Genomic DNA, 24,797 nt, shown 5'->3' with positions numbered 1-24,797 from the left:
GCTGCGGTAAATGCATTAGATAAAAAGAAAAGACACGCTCTGAAAGGCGGAACACAAATTCAACGCAACCCAGCACAAACACTGCCAAAACACATGTAATTATCACCAGTTAGGTACAAACCTATGCAGTCTTACTTCAGATGCAATTTCTGTAACGATTTCACCAACGACTGAACGTCCCGATGAGCACACACATTCATGTGTACACACCTACACGGTTTACCTTCAGATCTATGATCTTCATCTCTCATAACCATCTGCTGGAAAGATTGTGACTCTGTACACTCTACAGATATCTGCCTACACTGCTGGTCGTGAGTGTGTGCACACTTCCACATTTGCCCGACGTTGTTCCATCGCTGAGCGTGAATTTTAGGAAGTTTAGAAAACCAAAGCAACAGGTGCCATGTATTTGGTAAGATAAAACATGATCGTTGGAGAGTACACACTAATGCAATATCTGATCAAACTGTTGTGAATGATGTGATTTGCATGATAATTGCATAGATGTGTGCCCAGTGCAAGGAGAGACTAATTTAGGAAAAACACCTTAGCTGAAAAACTAGATTGTAACAAAAATGTTGCAGTGCTGACAAACAGTTACACACCCAGCAATGCAAAACTGATCACTGTAGCACAGTGCCTGATGTGTATTTATGAGTGTAACCAGCAGTATACACAATATTACTCTCTATGCCAGCAGTATACATAGTGTTACTCTCCATGCCAGCAGTATACATAGTGTTACTCTCCATGCCAGCAGTATATATAGTGTTACTCTCCATGCCAGCAGTATACACAGTGTTACTCTCCATGCCAGCAGTATATATAGTGTTACTCTCCATGCCAGCAGTATACATAGAGTTACTCTCCATGCCAGCAGTATATATAGTGTTACTCTCCATGCCAGCAGTATACACAGTTACTCTCCATGCCAGCAGTATATATAGTGTTACTCTCCATGCCAGCAGTATATATAGTGTTACTCTCCATGCCAGCAGTATACATAGAGTTACTCTCCATGCCAGCAATATACATAGTGTTACTCTCCATGCCAGCATTATACACTTTATTACTCACCATGCCAGCAGTATACACTTTATTACTCACCATGCCAGCAGTATACACTTATTGCTGTATTGACGTCAGCTGTGACTAGCAGTGGCCTCTGAATACTCAAAATTTAGGAGGTCACAATACGACCAATGCAAAACACAAAATCAGCTTTGTTTTATTCTTGCACCTTGAAATGTGCGAGTGCACCTAGATTTCTGCTGAGGTTCAGGGGTCTGCGGAGGCAGCATTCTGTGCTGTGTGGAGTGGGGCACGGACTCTATCACTGCACAAAATGATTTGTATTTTGCACAAGCTCAGAGCTAGAGGCGTTCGGATGTCATTACAGCAATTTGCTATCTAAGGAGGTGAATTGAGCCGGACGTCATGTGCAGCTCAAACCACTGGCGCAAGTTGTGAAGTCGAAACATCCAAGTTTGCTTGTTTGGTTTATCAGTGGGGCAGACATGAGCGAATATTAATGGTGCCCATCTGACACCTCCCTCACTCCCAAAGTCTCAGTGACTCTGCCATTGCTGCTGCTCTATATAAGTGTAAACTGATTCACATGGCGTTCTGGAAGGAGTAATGGGCAGTGCGAATCATGAATCAGCGCTTCACAGATAACATTACAATAGCACGAATTTCACCACAATTCGTGCAGTTTGAGCCGACATTTGTCCAAATCACTGCAAACAGTATTTCTGGGGTTTAATAAACCACTAAATTACCCCATAGCAGCTGTACACACAGCATTACTCTTCACACCAATAATATACACACAATATCACCCCATACCAGCAGTATACACTGCTCTACACACTAGTAATATACACAATATCACCCCATACTAACAGTATACACTGCTCTACACACTAGTAATATACACAATATCACCCCATACTAGCAGTATACACTGCTCTAGACACTAGTAATATACACAATATCACCCCATACCAGCAGTATACACTGCTCTACACACTAGTAATATACACAATATCACCCCATACTAACAGTATACACTGCTCTACACACTAGTAATATACACAATATCACCCCATACTAGCAGTATACACTGCTATACACACTAGTAATATACACAATATCACCCCATACTAACAGTATACACTGCTCCACACACTAGTAATATACACAATATCACCCCATACTAACAGTATACACTGCTCTACACACTAGTAATATACACAATATCACCCCATACCAGCAGTATACACTGCTCTAGACACTAGTAATATACACAATATCACCCCATACTAACAGTATACACTGCTCCACACACTAGTAATATACACAATATCACCCCATACTAACAGTATACACTGCTCTACACACTAGTAATATACACAATATCACCCCATACTAACAGTATACACTGCTCTACACACTAGTAATATACACAATATCACCCCATACTAGCAGTATACACTGCTATACACACTAGTAATATACACAATATCACCCCATACTAGCAGTATACACTGCTATACACACTAGTAATATACACAATATCACCCCATACTAGCAGTATACACTGCTCTACACACTAGTAATATACACAATATCACCCCATACTAACAGTATACACTGCTCTACACACTAGTAATATACACAATATCACCCCATACTAACAGTATACACTGCTCTACACACTAGTAATATACACAATATCACCCCATACTAGCAGTATACACTGCTATACACACTAGTAATATACACAATATCACCCCATACTAACAGTATACACTGCTCTACACACTAGTAATATACACAATATCACCCCATACTAGCAGTATACACTGCTCTACACACTAGTAATATACACAATATCACCCCATACTAACAGTATACACTGCTCTACACACTAGTAATATACACAATATCACCCCATACTAGCAGTATACACTGCTATACACACTAGTAATATACACAATATCACCCCATACTAACAGTATACACTGCTCTACACACTAGTAATATACACAATATCACCCCATACTAGCAGTATACACTGCTATACACACTAGTAATATACACAATATCACCCCATACTAGCAGTATACACTGCTATACACACTAGTAATATACACAATATCACCCCATACTAGCAGTATACACTGCTATACACACTAGTAATATACACAATATCACCCCATACTAGCAGTATACACTGCTATACACACTAGTAATATACACAATATCACCCCATACTAGCAGTATACACTGCTCTACACACTAGTAATATACACAATATCACCCCATACTAACAGTATACACAGCTCTACACACTAGAAATATACACAATATCACCCCATACTAACAGTATACATTGCTCTACACACTAGTAATATACACAATATCACCCCATACTAGCAGTATACACTGCTCTACACACTAGTAATATACACAATATCACCCCATACTAACAGTATACACTGCTATACACACTAGTAATATACACAATATCACCCCATACTAACAGTATACATTGCTCTACACACTAGTAATATACACAATATCACCCCATACTAGCAGTATACACTGCTATACACACTAGTAATATACACAATATCACCCCATACTAGCAGTATACACTGCTATACACACTAGTAATATACACAATATCACCCCATACTAGCAGTATACACTGCTATACACACTAGTAATATACACAATATCACCCCATACTAGCAGTATACACTGCTCTACACACTAGTAATATACACAATATCACCCCATACTAACAGTATACACAGCTCTACACACTAGAAATATACACAATATCATCCCATACTAGCAGTATATACAGTATACACTGCTATACACATTAGTAATATACACAATATCACCACACACTAGCAGTATACACAGAATTGCTCCACACACCAGTACACAATATTAGGCCCATCCAGCCTCCCTCCTCGCCCTAGCAGTACACTCAGCTCTGCTTTCTATGACATCAATATACCCAATATTTTAATGATATTATCAGTATACATAATATTGCTCCTATGCTATCTGAAGCTGTGAATGTATGAGATGAGGACTGAGATTTTATTGATAAATTGCGGCAATAAGTTAAAAAAACATCCTTATCGCTGCAATCGGAGCTGCGTTGATAATCAGGCCCCTTGTGAGTTTTCCAATTATTATTATTATTATTATTATTAATTATTATTTTACCTACAGTACTGTGTGTTTATTCCCTAACTATCCCCCAAAACTTCACTGGTTTTACTGGTAAAGATATGCAGTAAAGTGTCACAATTAAATATGCCTTTAATGAAATAAATCCTCTCTGTGACTATTGTTCCTCTCCACAAGCAGCATCTCGGAGCTGGGGGGAGCTGATTACATAATTACTGTCTGTCTGTAACCACATATCACAAAGGGGGAGAGGAGGATGGGCAAATATACACATGTGGGGAAAAATAATCCCCCAAATCCTCTATTACCCTATGAGTTGGACTATAAAGCAGAAGTGTGCAAACTGCGAGGCAGGAAACAACGTGGTGGTTCCAGAATCTGATTTTAGGGTCCACTGATTGTTATGTATGTAATAGTTTCTATTAGCAACCACCTCTCTTGGGGTTCCGGAACAACACCACACTGACACTTGTGGCCCCTGAAAAATAACACACTGTTACTTGTGGCCCCATAGTAATGACACACCGACACTTGTGGCCCCACAGTAATGACACACTGACATTTGTGGCCCCACAGTAATGACACACTGACACTTGTGGCCCCACAGTAATGACACACTGACACTTGTGGCCCCAGAGATACTTGTGGCCCCAGAGTAATGACACACTGACACTTGAGGCCCCTAAGCAATGACACACTGACAATTGGGGTCCCAGAGTAAGGACAAACATTGGAATAAAAGCATCTGTATCAATCTTTGGCTATTCAGATTTAAGATGCTGTGAAAATGCAAGTCCCAGCATGCATTGCCTGCCCTTGCTGGGACTTGTAGTTCCACAGCAGCCTGGGAGCTCCCTGTTACCTGTCTCAGGTGTACATTGTATCCTCCCTGCTGCATGACAGACTATTCCCAGTACATGACCTGAGGGTGGAGGATACCTGCCATGATTCATCTCCCCTCAGTCAGACTATAGCACCTGCTCAGGTAGAAGACATCCTGTGTGTAGTGTATTACTGAGGTTACAGGTAATAATAAGACACTGCTAAGTGACCCATGAGACCCCTCCTCAGCCCTCTGCCTGCTCACAGACATCACCCTCCCCAGTAATCCCTCTTCTTACACTGACCTGTCAGGTACAGGAGCAGCAGCAGGAGGACAGGTCCGGGCCTCGCCATTCTGGGAATGAGCTGGGTGCAGCATAAAATGGAGCCGAGCCTGAATGATCCTGGTATTTTCACTTTCACTTTCCACAGTCAGATAATGAGGAGAGTCCAGGAAAACAGCTGCCCTGTATAACATGTATCCCCCCCTCAGCCCCCTCCTCAGACATCCCGTCCCTGGGTGAGGAGGAAGGGGGGAGACCCTCATCTTACTGGGTGTTTATCTCTATATAACATCTAGCAACTGTTACATACTGCACAGATTATGTCTGTCAGGGTCTGTGCACGGAACATGTAGTTATTTAGCTCTGACTCTGGTTACTGGTACATGGGCAATGTATTTACAATTTCTAACAATAACAGACTGTGATTGTATAAACATTCTCCGTCTAATAAGATCACACAGTGCAGCCTGTACTGTGGATGGATAGAGATTCACACAATGTTTCCAACATCAAACTCCAGATTTCCTGTTTTCAATAACAAAGTTTCTGATATAAACCTACTTCCCTGGAAAATTCTATACTGAAATATTTAATTAAAATATGGGATAGAGACATCAAATTATTTATTTAGCATAACAGATAAAACAACTGGTTTCTCTGTGTGATTTGTTTTGTCAGTGTGTAATTACACTAGTGAGCGGGGCACAGCGCTGTCTATCACCCTTCCTCACCCACTGCCCTCACTGTGGGTAAGATATAAGCAGTATATATCACACAGCATTTCACACCACATATATATATATATAAATTCTAATGCAGTATGACCGGTCATGTAAAAACTTTTTTTCCCTCATTTTTTCTCATGGATCATCAATATTTTTCTATTCTATTATATTTATTGTGTTTATCTTACAACTATATTTATATTTTGGAACTTCAATAGTGTTTGTTTCTACCAGACATATTTCTATATAATACTTTTTAGAATTAATTTTTCTCACCGGTTTACTCAACCAACCTTTGACCGCTGACAACATTTAATTTGTTTCCTGACATTTTTAACTCCTTGCCTGATATGTGTTTTACTGACATCATTTGTTCACTGCTAATGTTCGGGGAACTAAGTGTGATTTAAAATTTTAATGAGTTTAATTTAAGCGTCTCTGACCTTTGAATTATTTTTTTTTATACATACATTTACACAGTAACAATTTTCCAGATTAGATTAACCCACTAATGCCCTATGATAACTTGGATAATATTTTAGTTTCTCCTTCATCCACTCTGGGGGACACTGCTACCATGGGGGGTTGTAGAGGGTGCATGGAGTTGGCACTTAAATAGTTAACAACTAAGTTTGTTGATGACTCCTCCCCTCTGCAACCTCACAGACCTCAGTTTTTGCTTAAGTGCCCAAGGAGTTGGGCTGTGTTTAGTACTGCTCTGTAGTACTTGCTGCTTAGGTTTACATTTTATTATTTTTATTAGATTATTGCTATGAGCATAGGTGAGGATGGATGTATTTAACATTTTTTTCCTCACAGGTTTCAAAACAGAGCAATGCTCCGTTTTCCTTTAAAAAAGAAGAAGAAGAAGAAGAATATTTATAAAAGAAAGACCGCACAGCTCAGTGTGGTGTTTATTGATCAAGAGCAGTGACAGCGCTAAGCGACTGAACCATCAGACAGCGGAGACAGGGTTGCCAACTCTGAAATGAAAAACAAGCAAACGCTAAGTGAAAAACAAGCCCAAACCAATCCTAAAAAGCCCCCCAAAAAAAGCCCAACTTACAGAGGACAGGAGTGTTACTGTAATGAAAACCACAACATATATTTATTAATAAATAAATACATATAAAGATTTCTACAATCTGTCTTCAATGTTTCCTCAATAGAACATTGGATAAAATACCAATAAAATACCATACCATGTTTCATACAGTATCTGGTACAGTAAAACATTGACCAATTGTGTTCTCACTGCTATTAAAATGCATTGATTGAGAGTTAATAATTCATATACTTTATTCATCTACTATGAATGGTGACCAGTCAGGGACAAATACAGGATTAAAAGTGAATGTAATTAGAATACTCAGTTTTCATGCAGTCAGAGGACATGCAGTTTCACCTTAGGCAATTAATGTTTTAATATATTAACCCTTAAACAAGGTCACATCTTAAATCCAGGAATGGTCCCGACTGTGCCCTACATCTGCCAGGCTCAGTGATACTAGTATTCTACATGCAGACAGAGCACATATAAATCATACTTACCTACTTTTGAGACCAGCTGTCCGGGAGGGGGTCCGTCGAGGGGGCGTGACCACGCGTGATGCGCCGTTGGGCTCCGCCCACTGTCAATCTTAGGAAATTCCGGCCAATCGTAGCAGGATGCGGGGCCACGATGGCGCGGTTAGCCCCACCCCCACCATCTACAACAACGGGGAGATGCTGGTTTCGGGATTTTTGCCTGCTCTCTCGGGAGTCCGGGAGAACTCCCAAAAATTCGGGAGTCTCCCGGACATTCCGGGAGAGTAGGCAACTATGATATAAATATTAATATACAGTATACATAGAGAATATTTGGTACAAGATACATACTATAGACAGATGTACTGACACAAGTGACTCCTTTCTCCATTTTGAATCCCCCTGGTTAGTGGGGCCCTCAGCTATACCCACTCCGTGCACTCCTGCACAGGTTCCCCACTAAACCACACATGGAGATCTGAATTTCACATATTTTTAAATCCCCGGCTCTCACCTCTTCCTGGTTCCGCTGCTTCCTTCAGCGCCAGAGAGCTCCCGCTAACACACACGCGCTAACAGCTGAGGACACGCCCACTTAAGAAGAGGCCAGCAGCATCCAATACTGAAGCGTTCATACACTCAACAAGGCAATAAAGCTTTTCTAAAAAAAAAAAAAGCGCCGAGCTTGTAAGCCCAAACAACCGCAACCCGCGGCAAGCTGAAAAAAAACGCAACTTAAAAATAAAACAAGCCCAATTCCGCTTGTTATAAGCAAAATTGGCAACTATGAGCGGGGAGTGAGTGAGAGATTCTCCCCCTATCAGTGGTACGCTCCGACAGGGGAGATATTCGCACCTTTTCCTGTCATCGCAGTCGGACTTCAGAGGAACATCAGAGAGTTCTACTGCTGCTGGCTGCTCCTCACAATGTCTCCTTGTGTCAACTAAGTACCCCATAGGGGATATATATAAAAAAAAAAAAACACCAGTGCTGGTAGTGTAAAGGAGACCCCCCCCCCCCCTCCTGATGATTGGTACACTCCAATGGCGGGAAACTTCAGCTACAGTTACCTCAGAGGATCCTGACTGATATAATGGAGAATCATCTGCTGCTGCTTCACTTCACTGACAATTGCACTAAGTACCCCAGTTGTTTATGATTTAAGTCAGCAGAGTTTATATATATATATACACACGTGTTTACAAAAGGCATATAGGGTTATAACTAGACTCTGTCTGCACTTAGGTGATTTTATACAATATCTTCCACTTTTACATTATTATTACCACAGATATTTATATTACTGGTTTGAGGCTATTAGCCAGTCAGAACTAGTAATTATTTTACTGTATTTTTATCTGTTAAAGTTACCTAATCTGTGTTTCAAAAAAAAAAAAATATATATAATGCCTGATAAGGACAAGAATTATTGTGCAGAATTTTCTACCTGTTCACAATGTTCTGTTAGATTATCTGTGGGGTAAAGAGACCGGGGGGCCGTTAGTGCTCAGTGTGACCCCGTCCTCAGCAGTAAGTACCCACTGGGGGGTAACTAGTTACTGAGGGTCCTTGTGGTAATATAGAGAACACTGTCTATATATATATATATTATCTACCTACAGTTTAGAGTTTTATTATAGAAGGCTCTAAAGGTAATGCAGACAGTATTTTACATGAGTGTTCAGTCAATGATTATGAGACATAATTTTATTATTCAGAAATTAATTTCCATACTGTTTTGAGGCATTAGCCAGGATCAAAACAAACATGGTTATACTATCTATTATCTCTGTGGTCTGATTGTTTATGGCCTGTTTCTTTTTAAATAATAACATAAAAACTGAAGAGGATCATGTTATTTTAGTATAGGACTGCTCCCCTTGGTCTGTTCCTTGAAGCCAATTCATGGAACTGGACAGTAGACAGTTGAAGAACCTCCTGAGCAGTTTTACTGATCAGCATTATATACTGTGTGTGACTGACAGGCTGCTCTCTATCAGCAGTATATACTGTGTGTGACTGACAGGCTGCTCTCTATCAGCAGTATATACTGTGTGTGACTGACAGGCTGCTCTCTATCAGCAGTATATACTGTGTGTGACTGACAGGCTGCTCTCTATCAGCAGTATATACTGTGTGTGACTGACAGGCTGCTCTCTATCAGCGGTATATACTGTGTGTGACTGACAGATTGCTCCCTATCAGCATTATATACTGTGTGTGACTGACAGGCTGCTCTCTATCAGCAGTATATACTGTGTGTGACTGAAAGGCTGCTCTCTATCAGCGGTATATACTGTGTGTGACTGACAGGCTGCTCTCTATCAGCGGTATATACTGTGTGTGACTGACAGGCTGCTCTCTATCAGCGGTATATACTGTGTGTGACTGACAGGCTGCTCTCTATCAGCGGTATATACTGTGTGTGACTGACAGGCTGCTCTCTATCAGCAGTGTATACTGTGTGTGACTGACAGGCTGCTCTCTATCAGCAGTATATACTGTGTGTGACTGACAGGCTGCTCTCTATCAGCGGTATATACTGTGTGTGACTGACAGGCTGCTCTCTATCAGCAGTGTATACTGTGTGTGACTGACAGGCTGCTCTCTATCAGCGATATATAGTGTGTGTGACTGACAGGCTGCTCTCTATCAGCAGTGTATACTGTGTGTGACTGACAGATTGCTCCCTATCAGCAGTATATACTGTGTGTGACTGACAGGCTGCTCTCTATCAGCAGTGTATATACTGTGTGTGACTGACAGATTGCTCCCTATCAGCATTATATACTGTGTGTGACTGACAGGCTGCTCTCTATCAGCAGTATATACTGTGTGTGACTGAAAGGCTGCTCTCTATCAGCGGTATATACTGTGTGTGACTGACAGGCTGCTCTCTATCAGCGGTATATACTGTGTGTGACTGACAGGCTGCTCTCTATCAGCGGTATATACTTTGTGTGACTGACAGGCTGCTCTCTATCAGCGGTATATACTGTGTGTGACTGACAGGCTGCTCTCTATCAGCAGTGTATACTGTGTGTGACTGACAGGCTGCTCTCTATCAGCGATATATAGTGTGTGTGACTGACAGGCTGCTCTCTATCAGCAGTGTATACTGTGTGTGACTGACAGATTGCTCCCTATCAGCAGTATATACTGTGTGTGACTGACAGGCTGCTGTCTATCAGCGGTATATACTGTGTGTGACTGACAGGCTGCTCTCTATCAGCAGTGTATACTGTGTGTGACTGACAGGCTGCTCTCTATCAGCAATATATACTGTGTGTGGCTGACAGACTGCTCCCTATAAGCAGTATATACTGTGTGTGACTGACAGATTGCTCCCTATCAGCAGTATATACTGTGTGTGACTGACAGGCTGCTCTCTATCAGCAGTGTATACTGTGTGTGACTGACAGGCTGCTCTCTATCAGCAATATATACTGCATACTTACCTACTTTCTTCAGCTCCCTTCCGGGAGCCAGCCAGTGGAGGGGGGCGTGAAGGGGCGGGGTGGCCGAAATCGCGTCATTTCGGCCCCGCCCCCTGTGACGTCATGACGCAAATTGCGTCATTTGACAGCGGGGGCGGGGCCAAACGCCGCGATTCACCGGGAATCGCGGCGTTTGGGATCTAATTCTGCCCACTTCACTAGGAAGTGGGGCACTTCCTAGTGAAGTGGGCAGAATTCGGGAGATTGCCACACTCGCCCGGGAGTCCGGGAGACTCTCACAAAATTCGGGAGTCTCCCGGACATTCCGGGAGAGTTGGCAAGTATGATATACTGTGTGTGGCTGACAGACTGCTCCCTATCTGTAAGTATATACTGTGTGTGACTGACAGATTGCTCCCTATCAGCATTATATACTGTGTGTGACTGACAGGCTGCTCTCTATCAGCAGTATATACTGTGTGTGACTGAAAGGCTGCTCTCTATCAGCGGTATATACTGTGTGTGACTGACAGGCTGCTCTCTATCAGCGGTATATACTGTGTGTGACTGACAGGCTGCTCTCTATCAGCGGTATATACTGTGTGTGACTGACAGGCTGCTCTCTATCAGCGGTATATACTGTGTGTGACTGACAGGCTGCTCTCTATCAGCAGTGTATACTGTGTGTGACTGACAGGCTGCTCTCTATCAGCAGTATATACTGTGTGTGACTGACAGGCTGCTCTCTATCAGCGGTATATACTGTGTGTGACTGACAGGCTGCTCTCTATCAGCAGTGTATACTGTGTGTGACTGACAGGCTGCTCTCTATCAGCGATATATAGTGTGTGTGACTGACAGGCTGCTCTCTATCAGCAGTGTATACTGTGTGTGACTGACAGATTGCTCCCTATCAGCAGTATATACTGTGTGTGACTGACAGGCTGCTCTCTATCAGCGGTATATACTGTGTGTGACTGACAGATTGCTCCCTATCAGCATTATATACTGTGTGTGACTGACAGGCTGCTCTCTATCAGCAGTATATACTGTGTGTGACTGAAAGGCTGCTCTCTATCAGCGGTATATACTGTGTGTGACTGACAGGCTGCTCTCTATCAGCGGTATATACTGTGTGTGACTGACAGGCTGCTCTCTATCAGCGGTATATACTGTGTGTGACTGACAGGCTGCTCTCTATCAGCGGTATATACTGTGTGTGACTGACAGGCTGCTCTCTATCAGCAGTGTATACTGTGTGTGACTGACAGGCTGCTCTCTATCAGCGATATATAGTGTGTGTGACTGACAGGCTGCTCTCTATCAGCAGTGTATACTGTGTGTGACTGACAGATTGCTCCCTATCAGCAGTATATACTGTGTGTGACTGACAGGCTGCTGTCTATCAGCGGTATATACTGTGTGTGACTGACAGGCTGCTCTCTATCAGCAGTGTATACTGTGTGTGACTGACAGGCTGCTCTCTATCAGCAATATATACTGTGTGTGGCTGACAGACTGCTCCCTATCAGCAGTATATACTGTGTGTGACTGACAGATTGCTCCCTATCAGCAGTATATACTGTGTGTGACTGACAGGCTGCTCTTTATCAGCAGTATATACTGTGAGTGACTGAAAGACTGCTCTCTATCTGTGGGTACTACGGGTATCACTGCTACTGATCAGCACTATATACTGTGTGTGACTGACAGGCTGCTCTCTATCAGCGGTATATACTGTTTGTGACTGACAGGCTGCTCTCTATCAGCGGTATATACTGTGTGTGACTGACAGGCTGCTCTCTATCAGCAGTGTATACTGTGTGTGACTGACAGGCTGCTCTCTATTAGCAGTATATACTGTGTGTGACTGACAGGCTGCTCTCTATCAGCGGTATATACTGTGTGTGACTGACAGGCTGCTCTCTATCAGCAGTATATACTGTGTGTGACTGACAGGCTGCTCTCTATCAGCAGTGTATACTGTGTGTGACTGACAGGCTGCTCTCTATCAGCGATATATAGTGTGTGTGACTGACAGGCTGCTCTCTATCAGCAGTGTATACTGTGGGTGACTGACAGATTGCTCCCTATCAGCAGTATATACTGTGTGTGACTTGACAGGCTACTGTCTATCAGCGGTATATACTGTGTGTGACTGACAGGCTGCTCTCTATCAGCAGTGTATACTGTGTGTGACTGACAGGCTGCTCTCTATCAGCAATATATACTGTGTGTGGCTGACAGACTGCTCCCTATCAGCAGTATATACTGTGTGTGACTGACAAATTGCTCCCTATCAGCAGTATATACTGTGTGTGACTGACAGGCTGCTCTTTATCAGCAGTATATACTGTGAGTGACTGAAAGGCTGCTCTCTATCTGTGGGTACTACGGGTATCACTGCTACTGATCAGCACTATATACTGTGTGTGTCTGACAGGCTGCTCTTTATCAGCAGTATATACTGTGTGTGACTGACAGGCTGCTCTCTATCTGTGGGTACTACAGGTATCACTGCTACTGATCAGCACTATATACTGTGTGTGACTGACAGGCTGCTCTCTCTGTGGATACTACAGGTATCACTGCTACTGATCAGCAGTATATACTGTTTGTGACTGACAGGCTGCTCTCTATCAGCAGTATATACTGTGTGTAACTGACTGGCTACTCTTTATCAGCAGTTTATACCCACAGATAGAGAGCAGCCTGTCAGTCACTCACAGTATATACTGCTGATAAAGAGCAGCCTGTCAGTCACACACAGTATATACTGCTGATAGAGAGCAGCATGTCAGTCACACACAGTATATACTGCTGATAGAGAGCAGCCTGTCAGTCACACACAGTATACACTGCTGATAGAGAGCAGCCTGTCAGTCACACACAGTATATACCGCTGATAGACAGCAGCCTGTCAAGTCACACACAGTATATACTGCTGATAGGCAGGGCCGCCGAGAGGGGGGGGGAGCGGGTACATTTTACCCGGGCCCGGCCATGCCAGGGGGCCCGGGCCGGGCCCTCGCTGAAATTTTTTTTTTATTTTATTTTGTAAAAAATTTTTTGTATCTTGCGGTTTTTAAAAATATATATATATATTTTTTTTTTCCCGGGGGGTGGTCCGTTGGTGGGGGAGCTATAAGAAATAAAAAAAAAAAAAAAATAAAAAAATCAATACTCACGTGACCGCGGCGCCGCGTCCCTCCTTTCCTGTCTTCTCCATTCACACTGACTGTCGGGCATGACGTCATCAAGTCACGCCCGACAGTCAGTCAGTGAGGAGCGCCGCAGCCAGACAAGACCAAGGCAGAAGAAAGAGGAGAAGACAGAAGAGAAGAAAAGAAAGAAGCTTACAAGAGGTAAGGAAAGAAACTGAGAGGCAAGGGGGAAAACAGAGGGACAGTACTATAAAAAAGGGGCAGAGAGGCACAGAGGTATACAAGGACAGAGAGGCACAGAGGAAAACAGAGGCAAAGAGGCACAGAGGAAAACAGGGGCAGAGAGGCACAGAGGAATACAGTGGCAGAGAGGCACAGAGGAATACAGGGGCAGAGAGGCACAGAGGAATACAGGGGCAGAGAGGCACAGAGGAAAACAGGGGCAGAGAGGCACAGAGGAAAACAGGGGCAGAGAGGCACAGAGGAAAACAGGGGCAGAGAGGCACAGAGGAATACAGGGGCAGAGAGGCACAGAGGAATACAGGGGCAGAGAGGCACAGAGGAATACAGGGGCAGAGAGGCACAGAGGAATACAGGGGCAGAGAGGCAAAGAGGAATACAGGGGCAGAGAGGCAAAGAGGAATACAGGGGCAGAGAGGCACAGAGGAATACAGGGGCAGAGAGGCACAGAGGAAAACAGGGCAGAGAGGCACAGAGGAAAACAGGGGCAGAGAGGCACAGAGGAAAACAGGGGCAGAGGGGCACAGAGGAAAACTGCAGAGGGGCACAGAGGAAAACAGGGGCAGAGAGGCACAGAGGAAAAAAAGGTGCAATGAGGCACAGAGTTAAAAAAAAGGGGAGAGAGGCACAGAGTGAATAAAAAGGGGGGAAAGCAGCATGGAGGTCGCAGTGTAGTTGTGATGGGGCTTGTTGCAATGTAGTGTGTGTGCGGTAGGTGGCGGCTAATTAATGGGCGCTATTTTGTTTGTAGGGTGATGGTGAGGCAATTTAATAGTAGGGACTATTAATTTAAGATGGGGTGGTTTGGGGGCTATTGAATCTTGGGGTGAGTTTAGGGAGAATGAGGTCTATTTATTAAATGTGACTATGAGTTATTTAATGGCAGTGATGGTTGCGGGAAATAGGTATTGCTGGGGCTGTTTGCAGGAAGTGAAATAGGTTTATTTATTAAATGTGAATACTATTATTTTAATGTTGGGGCTGGAGGAAGGCCTAATTATTAATCGTGAGTGCTATTGATTTAAGGCCGGGGCTGGCTGTAATTTTCTAAATGTAGCCATTTTTTTTTCAAAATAGGTCCTTCAACATTCCTGGATCCGGACAAGCCACAACTAAAGAAAGCAGCAGCCACAGGTGGAGAAAGTGAGAAGAACAGGTAGGAGAGAGCAGCACAGTGTGTGAAATGTTGTGATTCTAGTAAGGACAATACCAATTTTTGGTGAATGTTGTGCCCAATGTAAGGTGTAGGCCAAGACTGAACTGTTTGTGTACACACTGCATTGTTTGTATACTACACTGTGGTGGTAGATGTCCTGAAAGTCAGGAGTGCTTGAACATATGTGACGCTCTGGCGAATTGAGAGCCTAGTGGTTTTTATGTTAGCCACGCCCCAATGGCACGTTTGCCACGCCCCCAAATGCATGACCACACCTCCCAAAATTTTTGCACCGCCATTTGGCTAGCCACGCCCCTGAATGTATGACCATACACCTAAATTTTTTTGCGCCGCCGTAAGGCGGCGCAAAAAAATTTTGGGTCTTACTTGAATATGAGGGGGGCCCCATGAATTTGTTGTACCCGGGCCCTGAATTCTTCTTGGCAGCCCTGCTGATAGGGAGCAATCTGTCAGTCACACACAGTGTACACTGCTGATAGAGAGCAGCCTGTCAGTCACACACACTATATATCGCTGATAGAGAGCAGCCTGTCAGTCACACACAGTATACACTGCTGATAGAGAGCAGCCTGTCAGTCACACACAGTATACACTGCTGATAGAGAGCAGCCTGTCAGTCACACACAGTATATACCGCTGATGGAGAGCAGCCTGTCAGTCTGTCCCGTCATGCGGATTAGTATTTAAATTTTAATTTTTTATTATTTTTTTATTTTTTTTTATTTTAAGATCTTGGGATTGGGATATCTTCTAGAGTAAGCATCTCTACCCGTTTGCAACTGTCCTCGAATTGCAAGGAGACTACCTCTATTGGCGGGCTGAACTTAATAGTCCGTGTTCACAAGAAAGGATTTCCAAAAAGACCCAAAACACGTAGGTCGTGATTTAGGGGCATTCACCGGCAGTAAAGTATCTTTACCTGCGGTTGCTTGGCTAATCATAGTACCCAACACAATCCTGTGTCAATATATATATATATATATATATATATATATATATATATATATATATATATATATATATATATATAAAACAGAATAATCCTCACAATAGAAGAATCTCAACAATAAGTTGATAACTATGTGAAGGAATTAGTATATTTTCTACAGAAATCTATTTGTACAGATATGTGTAAGGCAAAACTGATGTAAGGTACTTATCCCTCCAGAACCATGTCTAGGGCAGAGTACCCACAGATATAAAGCAACCTGTCAGGCAGACACAGTGTACTGCTGATACAAAGGCATGTTGCTCTATCGATTTATAACTGACAAAATCTGTGTGTTTTGTTTCATTTACACTTTTTTTTTTAAATTGTATTGTGTTTATTTTTTACTGTTATATACAATGGTCACTGGTCTTAGGGACTACAGCTATTATGAAAGTAGACATTAAAGCCTCGATTGGCAGCCATTAAATGGACTGGTGCTTGTGGTTCATCAAATGTCCTGTGATTGGCCTGATTACTCTATGCCCCTCCATTAATATTATTATTATTATTTTTATTATTGTTATTGATATGTAAGGTGTTACAGTTCTCCGCAGTGTTGGGGGAAACAGTTTATTTTTCTCTCCTTGGCCTAGGAATACAAAAATGTATCTCTTCACCAAAGATGCTTTATATTAAAAAATACATTTATAAAATTGATAAATATTGATGCAAATGTTTCAGAAATGTATCAAGTGTGTACTCAGCTATGTACAAATTCCAAACACAAAATAGATTTTCACATAAAGGTATCTGAATGGAACCGGCTTCTTTTTATATTGTGACTTTGTGTTGTTTACAGGCTGTACTTTACTTGTAAAATTCTGTAGCACAGAGTCCACTAAATGCTATTTAGAAGCAATAAAATGTAAGATTAATAATTAACCATCTTCAAGTTTTCCACAATGACAGATGAGAACCTTCTAAGTCAGTGCTGGACAATGCTGTATTTTCATGAAAAGGGCGACATATCTGTTATAGTATTGGTTCACGGGAGGAAAGCTGTTAAATAGTTAAGTCATCCAACAGAGTCTATGGATATTTCAATGAAATGAGTTAACCAGTTGCATGGTGCAGTCAGCAGTAATGTTATAAACGGTCACTGTGGAGACCTCTGCTAAACAGAAGGACCTGATTTCTTTCTTTCACTTAAAATTGTGGTCCAGGAAAGGTGGCTCACTCAAGACAAGAGATGCTCAAAATATTTGAACCAGATCGAAATTTGATAAAATTGAGATAGGTAAAATGGCCACTAACATGTTTGCTACACAATCAATAGACCCCAATGAATATGTGACTCAAAACCTTCAGCTCATATTGGACCTTTGCTGTTCGCAATTGAGATTCGCTGTTTGCGCTCAACGTTTGCATCAACTGTTCGTGTTAAAAAGTGTTTTTAAATACACTATTGTGTTCATGTTTTCTTCATTCATAATTTCCATTTGAAGTTCATCGTTCACAATTAAATACTACCAAAATGCAACAATTTTAGCTGATACATTGAATTCCTCCAGCCTGTGCCAGCTATTCTGGAAAAACGAGACAGTGACGGTGGTGGTCAGGAGGACCTCTTTACTTAGACCTCTTGTACCACCATCCTGGCTCCCTGGTCCAGCTGTAGCTGAGTGGTGTGTATGTATTGTGTATGATGTAGGTTTTCAACATAATTAAAGACTAAGTAATATCTTGGGCAAGTTTGAAAACCTACAGTGAGTAAGTTTTCTCCCATACATTACTACCCAGGCTGGACCCAGCATAGGTTCCAAGAGCAAATAAGATTGGGTGTTGTGTACATCCTCACTTAAACCTCTTGAAATTGTGACTTTCAGCCTGGAATCACCACACTGGCCCAGCTCCAGCTGAGTGGTGGGTAATTTTTTATGTATGGCACAGGTTTTAAGCAGAAACAAAGACCAGTAAATATCATGGGCAAGTATGAATGATGAGCAGGAGTGAATGAAGCATGTATTTGAAAAATTAAACACGTCACTCCATAGATGAGAGTGACCCCTGCTGGTTGCAGTGGGAATAAGCAAAATTCATATTTCTGGATGCAGAGTCAAATGAAAGGCAAACCTCCTTTATCACGTGTAGCACGGATTTTTAGTTTATACCAAGAATAGACATCCCAGTATGAGTATATATACAGTTTATATAGCTCATGGGCTGGCACTTTTCCAAATTTAATAATATACTGGAGCAAGTTCTATAATCATCATCAGCATCATTTATTTATACAGCAACACTAATTCCACAGAGCTGTACAGAGAACTCAGTCACATCAGTCCCTGCCCCATTGGGGTTTACAGTCCAAATTCCACACACAGATGGACACACGGAATAGGGTCAATTTGTTAGCAGCCAATTTACCTACCAATATGTTTTTGGAGTGTGGGCGGAAACCTGGAACGCCCGGAGGAAACCCACGCAAACACGGGGAGAACATACAAACTCCTCACAGATAAGGCCATGGTAGAGAATTGAACTCATGACCCCAGTGCTGTAAGACAGAAGTGCTAACCACTTAGCCACCGTGCTGCCGTATAAGGAACAAAGCATGCATTACTACATGATAATGAATATGTAACCAGGAAAACATATATTCTTCCATTACAAGAGAATGGACTTTTAGGGCTAGATTTACTAAGCTGCGGGTTTGAAAAAGTGGGGATGTTGCCTATAGCAACCAATCAGATTCTAGCTTTCATTTATTTAGTACTTTCCACAAAATAACAGCTAGAATCTGATTGGTTGCTATAGGCAACATCCCTACTTTTTCAAACCCGCAGCTTAGTAAATCTAGCCCTTAGTGCCTATTCAGAAATTCTTCTCACAGGACGCAGGAAATCTGTTGACTATTTTGAGTACCATATCTTAAGCACTATCAGTCCATAAAGATACATATATATGCCAGTATACTTTCTATAATCCTAAAATTAATTAAATTAAGACATTTATTTATAGAGCATCTGAGGGTAAATGTATCAAGCTGCCAGTTTCCAGCGGGTTTGAAAAGCGGAGATGTTGCCTATAGCAACCAATCAGATTCTAGCTGTCATTTTGTAGAATGCACTTAATAAATGAAATCTGATTGGTTGCTATAGGCAACATCTCCACTTTTTAAACCCCCTGGAGGTCGGTGTAATGACAATAATAATGACTATGAGCACCACTCTCTAGCCAGGTGTTACTGCAGATTGACCAGTAATTCATTTGCCGTATATTCACATTTCTTATATGTCATCTCTATTTGGACTTATTTAGCTAGGAAGAATTACATTGGATTTTTTAACATTTCAAACATTAGACCTACTATTCTGTCTTGTGGATATGAAGTTTCTTTATATTTCAATACCATTGTTCTATTAGAGTATTGCGATTAACTGTGCTTATGAGTTGTATACTGTGATTGTCGCATTCACAAGCACACTATTCTATCTTGTGGATATCAGACTACACCTCATGAAATTTGCGGTGAGGAAGGTTGTGGTTTATACATCTTTATACTTAATACATAGAGCATAATGTGGGTCTCATAACTTATTGGCTTTGTTTTCTGCTAAACCTTCACAATATTAGGGGGCACCTTCCATTGTTGCACTGTTGTAATATTGCTTCCCATCTTGGTCTTGAGTGATGGCGTCACACAAGCATTATCTTGTGAGACTGTGTCTGTCCCCTTCAGGCTGTACACTGACTGCTGTGTGCCACTGACGCTCTTAGGAGCCACGCTGTCGGATAAATATAAAAACTAAAAATGTTGCTTTTAGGGGATTGTCCCGCCTTCCTGACAGTCAGGACTTTTATCCAGAGCTGTATGGAGGTATGTCACGATCCAGTAAGTTACCAATGAGTTGCCAATGGCGCATATGGCAATGCAGGTTATTTTGTAGGGGGTGGCCTAATCGTTTCACGCGCTAGGCATGACCACACATCTATCATAGACAACTAGGGAGGATTTACTGTACCAGTGCCCGAAATTCCTCTTGATGTCCCTACCCTCAGGACCCATCCAAGTTCTAGCTATGCAGAATTTGGTCAAAGCAGGTAAGTTGACCACATATTGTCTATGTAGCTCAGCTTAAGGGACCTGAAGTTGTACTGAACCCAAAAACACTGTACTACTGGGCATTCCATACAAATGCAAAAATGTACACCCTTCTTCCTAACATTTGGCACAGTTTGATCCAGATTGTCTCGCAACGGACCCTCTGTCTTTCTTACCAGGGTGCGGTGCGCAGATCTGGTTTCCTCTCTCAGGCCTCCTCCTGCCACTGACTGGTCTGTCAGCGTCCGATGATGGCTCGCCATCTTGAATTCAGGTTTGCGCATCCGTAGAGCTGTATTTTAGAATTTTCTCCATTTAGTCATTGGCTGATTACTTGGCACTCCTCCTAATTATCCAAACTAATTAAGGCACCTGTTTTAGCAAAGTGGTGCCAGATCTTTAAGTCCTGTAGCCTGCTAAACTGCCAAAATATTTGGCCCCTCTGTATTCTGGTATCCTGTATCCATGTCTATCGATCAGGTCTTGGTGTCCAGTGTCATACTCTTCTCAGCTAATCCTGGTATCCTATATCCGTGTCTATTCATCAGGTCCTGGTATCCAGTGTCATATGCTTCTCAGCTAATCCTGGTATCCTTGTATTCTGTGTTCATGTCTATTCATCCATTCTTTTCTCTTATACTGATACTGATATCCAGCACTACTTGCTTCTCCAGCTAATCCTGGTATTGAGTATCCATTCCTATTCAGTTGATCCTGGTATCTTGTGCTTTTTGCTTCTCAGCTTATTCTGGTGACAGCCTATCCAGTATCCATTCTTTTTCTGGTCACTCTTTGTCAGCTATAACATCTTTTCCTGTCAGTCTTGCCTGATACCCGGATGACTTGCGGGTGATGCAATAAAGCCCAAACCTCCTGCGGGGGTCCCTGGCGAACACCTTCATTTCGTTAGACTCTGCATCTCCGTGATGGATAGAGTCAGACCAAGCAGACTGCAAAGAGTCCAAACCGTACCTGTGATTGCCATAGCACAGACCTTCATCCAAACTTTTTTAGTCTAACAAGGGTAAAATAAATTCTATGAAGTATATATCACTGTACTTGCTGAAATCTAGCACAAAGTGTAGCCTTGCGTGCATGCCCAAATATATGATCCAATTCTCCGTCTGAGAATCTAGCCAAATCTGCTTCCCATTTTAAATAGAACAGTTACATTTTATCTGTATCTATTTCATGCATAAAATGTTGAAATTGATTTTTGAGACCACAATGTCATGATAGTTTTTTTCATAGGTGCTACAACCAGGACCGGCACCTCTCCCTCAAACTCTGTCTTCAAAATAAGTACCTGAATATTCCAACCTGGGATCACCAAAATAATTATATAATTGTTCAAAGGACATAAGTTGTCCCAAAGTATACAATTGCCCAATATTAAATATTCCATATGTTATCCAAAAGTTCTCTCCCCAATTTTGATAGCTCATTAAATCTTCCTATATATCACAATGGGGTTTCCGAGTCTAATATATCTCTTCCGAGTACAATACATCTTTTGTCCCTACATCCCAATAATATCTGTAATGGAAAATACTCTACACCCACTTGTTCCACAAGAATTTTAATTAGAGTCCTATCATGAGGTCCCTCCATCCATTCTGAAAGGTAAGTTAATTGTGAGGTGTAATAAGACAATTTAAACTTGGGGAAAGCCAACCCCAGTTGATCTAGGTCTACTACATAATGTTGTATTAGCCTTTTTTACACAGAGACTAAATATGAGACATAAAGGTCTATTTTAAAAAATATATCCTGACTAAACATCGGAGTATGTTTGAACACGTATAAAAAATTTGGGCTGTATTACAATTTTAACCAAATTAATTCTTCCAGACAAAGTTAAAGGTAATTTTTTCCATGCAGGAAATTTAAGCTTAAGATACTCAATTAAAAGAAGAATATTATACAATATATAGATATTAGGTATCCATATGTCCAGATACTTAAACATAAGAGTCCACTGCAGGGAAGGTGGATGTGAAGTGGTCTTGGGAATAACCCCACTTCCTGAATCAGAAGAATATTAACCCAACTGATTTTAAGACCTGAAATTTGTTCGATTCTTTCCACCACTTGAAACAGGGTATTTATATAATCCCATGCATCTGCAAGGAAAAGTAGCATATCATCAGCAGATGGTGCTATAATACCTCAATGTGTAAGTCTAGTGTACAGACCCTTCCACATAAATTAGCTGTGTTTGTTTACATAGTAAAAGCTACCAGATCTTAACTAGAGATAAACGTACAGTATGTTTCATTATTTTTCATCCTCTAGTGTTAAGTCCTGCAGTGCTTCCTCCTTACAATAATCCAGCGGTTCCCAAAGTGTGTGCCATGGGTCCTAGGGGTGCCGCGGCGTTGTCAGAGGGGTGCCGCGGCCAGGAAGAGAAAAAGAAAAAAAAACATCAATCCGGCGGCACCCAGACCCAGCATCCTCCTCTCTCTTGCCGCTTGTCACTGAATGTCGGGCATCATGACGTCACGCTCGACATTCAGTGACAAGCGACAGGAGAGAGGAGGATGCTGGGTCCTTGGCGCCGCCGTATTGGTAAGTTTTTTTTTTTTTTTTTTCTCTTACTGGACCATGGGATGCAGAGGGGACAGAGTGAGGGGATGCAGAGGGGACAGAGTGAGGGGATGCAGAGGGGGCAGAGTGAGGGGATGCAGGGGCACAGAGTGTGTGGAGATGAAGGAGGGCACAGAGTGTGTGTGTGGAGATGAAGGAGGGCACAGAGTGTGTGGAGATGAAGGAGGGCACAAAGTATGCAGAGATGAAGGAGGGCACAGAGTGTGTGGAGATGAAGGAGGGCACAGATTGTGGATGAAGGCGCGCACTGTGAATTAGTTGTAAATTATTCTTTGACATAAATATAATTGAAAAATATATAAAAATATTTTTTTCCCTTGGATTTATGTGTATTATTTTTGCATACAACTAAATAAGTGTTTCTGTCCTGACCTAAATACTTATTATGTTTTTTTGACCCAACTACTTATAAAACGGGACTGCTCGGTAATTATTACCTTAAAAAAATGATGGAGACTCTAAGGGTGCCGCGAACTGCAAAAGTTTGGGAACCACTACAATACTCTCATACAGTCCCTGAACGGCTGAGGAAGGGGATATATTTTATTTACAGGTGCTGGGCAGGTCTTTATCTTATCACTAAACCTATTGAGAATTGTATTCTGTAATAAAATAAAAGTGAAAACAGACAAACTGTACTCTGGACTGTATCAGGACTATGTACTCAAACCAGTTCTTTTCCAGAATGGCGAAGCTCGATTATCTGTTCCTCCTGCTCCATCTGTACCTGACATGTAAGTATAAGAATATGTGTACAGAGAATGTTATAGGGAAGGAAATAATTGTGACGAGACAGAGAACAGGGAGCAGCAGGGGGGTAAGGAGGGGTCTCATCAATCTGTCTTGTTAGTGTGTTTTTCCCTGTGTTTTAGTTTAGGTTTGGTGCACATTGCTCCAAATGTACATAGAGTAGCCCCTGTCACTGTGAGTTGTCCTGGATATATATATATATATATATATATATATATATATATGTGTGTGTGTATAGATATGTGTGTGTGTGTATGTATAAATATATATATATATACACACACAGAAAGAAATAAACAATAGCGTTAATGTTACCTGTTAGCAGAATAGGCATTCGTGACAAAGCACTTAAAAACAAACTAAATTCTTCATTTTCCTGCACCATACACTCCCTGGAATCGCAGGTTGTAAGTGTAAGACTCAAAGTATATTTGCCTGGATAGGTAGTTAGACCATACTTGCCAACTCTCCCGGAATGTCCAGGAGACTCCCGCATTTTTTGAGACTCTCACGGACTCCCGGGAGAGTGTAACAATCTCCCGCATCTGGCAGAATTCTGCCCACTTCTTAGTGAAGTGGGCAGAATTAGGTCCAAAACGCCGCAATCAGACTGCATCCAGATCAAAAAACATGTATACATCAATCAAAACAAGTTTGTATACTCACACACCGTGATAGCATAGAGATAGTATAAAGAACACTTACAAATTTAACCTTACAGTGTTAGTAGTAAATTGTAAGGTTGCATTCACTATTTGTATACAAGTGTCTCATGTCTTATTTTCAATATAAATAAAAATTTTAAAACAA

The 24,797-nt window shown here is 41.9% G+C and overlaps 1 protein-coding gene across 2 annotated transcripts in view; it reads right to left on the bottom strand.

Annotated features, from left to right (window-relative positions):
- The window catches only part of LOC142097314 (uncharacterized), a 46,753-nt gene extending 41,165 nt beyond the window's left edge, over positions 1–5,588 (bottom strand). Inside the window, exon 1 of one of the 2 annotated variants that reach the window (XM_075179048.1) lies at positions 5,346–5,588. In XM_075179048.1, coding sequence (XP_075035149.1) covers positions 5,346–5,394 — 49 coding nt within the window. In that variant the 5' untranslated portion in view covers positions 5,395–5,588. The remainder of the gene's footprint in view (positions 1–5,345) is intronic. The other variant, XM_075179047.1, reaches the window with a different exon arrangement.
- Positions 5,589–24,797: the final 19,209 nt, after the last annotated feature.

This window comes from Mixophyes fleayi, chromosome 7 (genome assembly GCF_038048845.1).
Source record: "Mixophyes fleayi isolate aMixFle1 chromosome 7, aMixFle1.hap1, whole genome shotgun sequence".
NCBI lineage: Eukaryota > Metazoa > Chordata > Amphibia > Anura > Limnodynastidae > Mixophyes > Mixophyes fleayi.
Note: the sequence above shows the minus strand (reverse complement) of the source record. Positions and strands in the feature narration are given on the sequence as shown.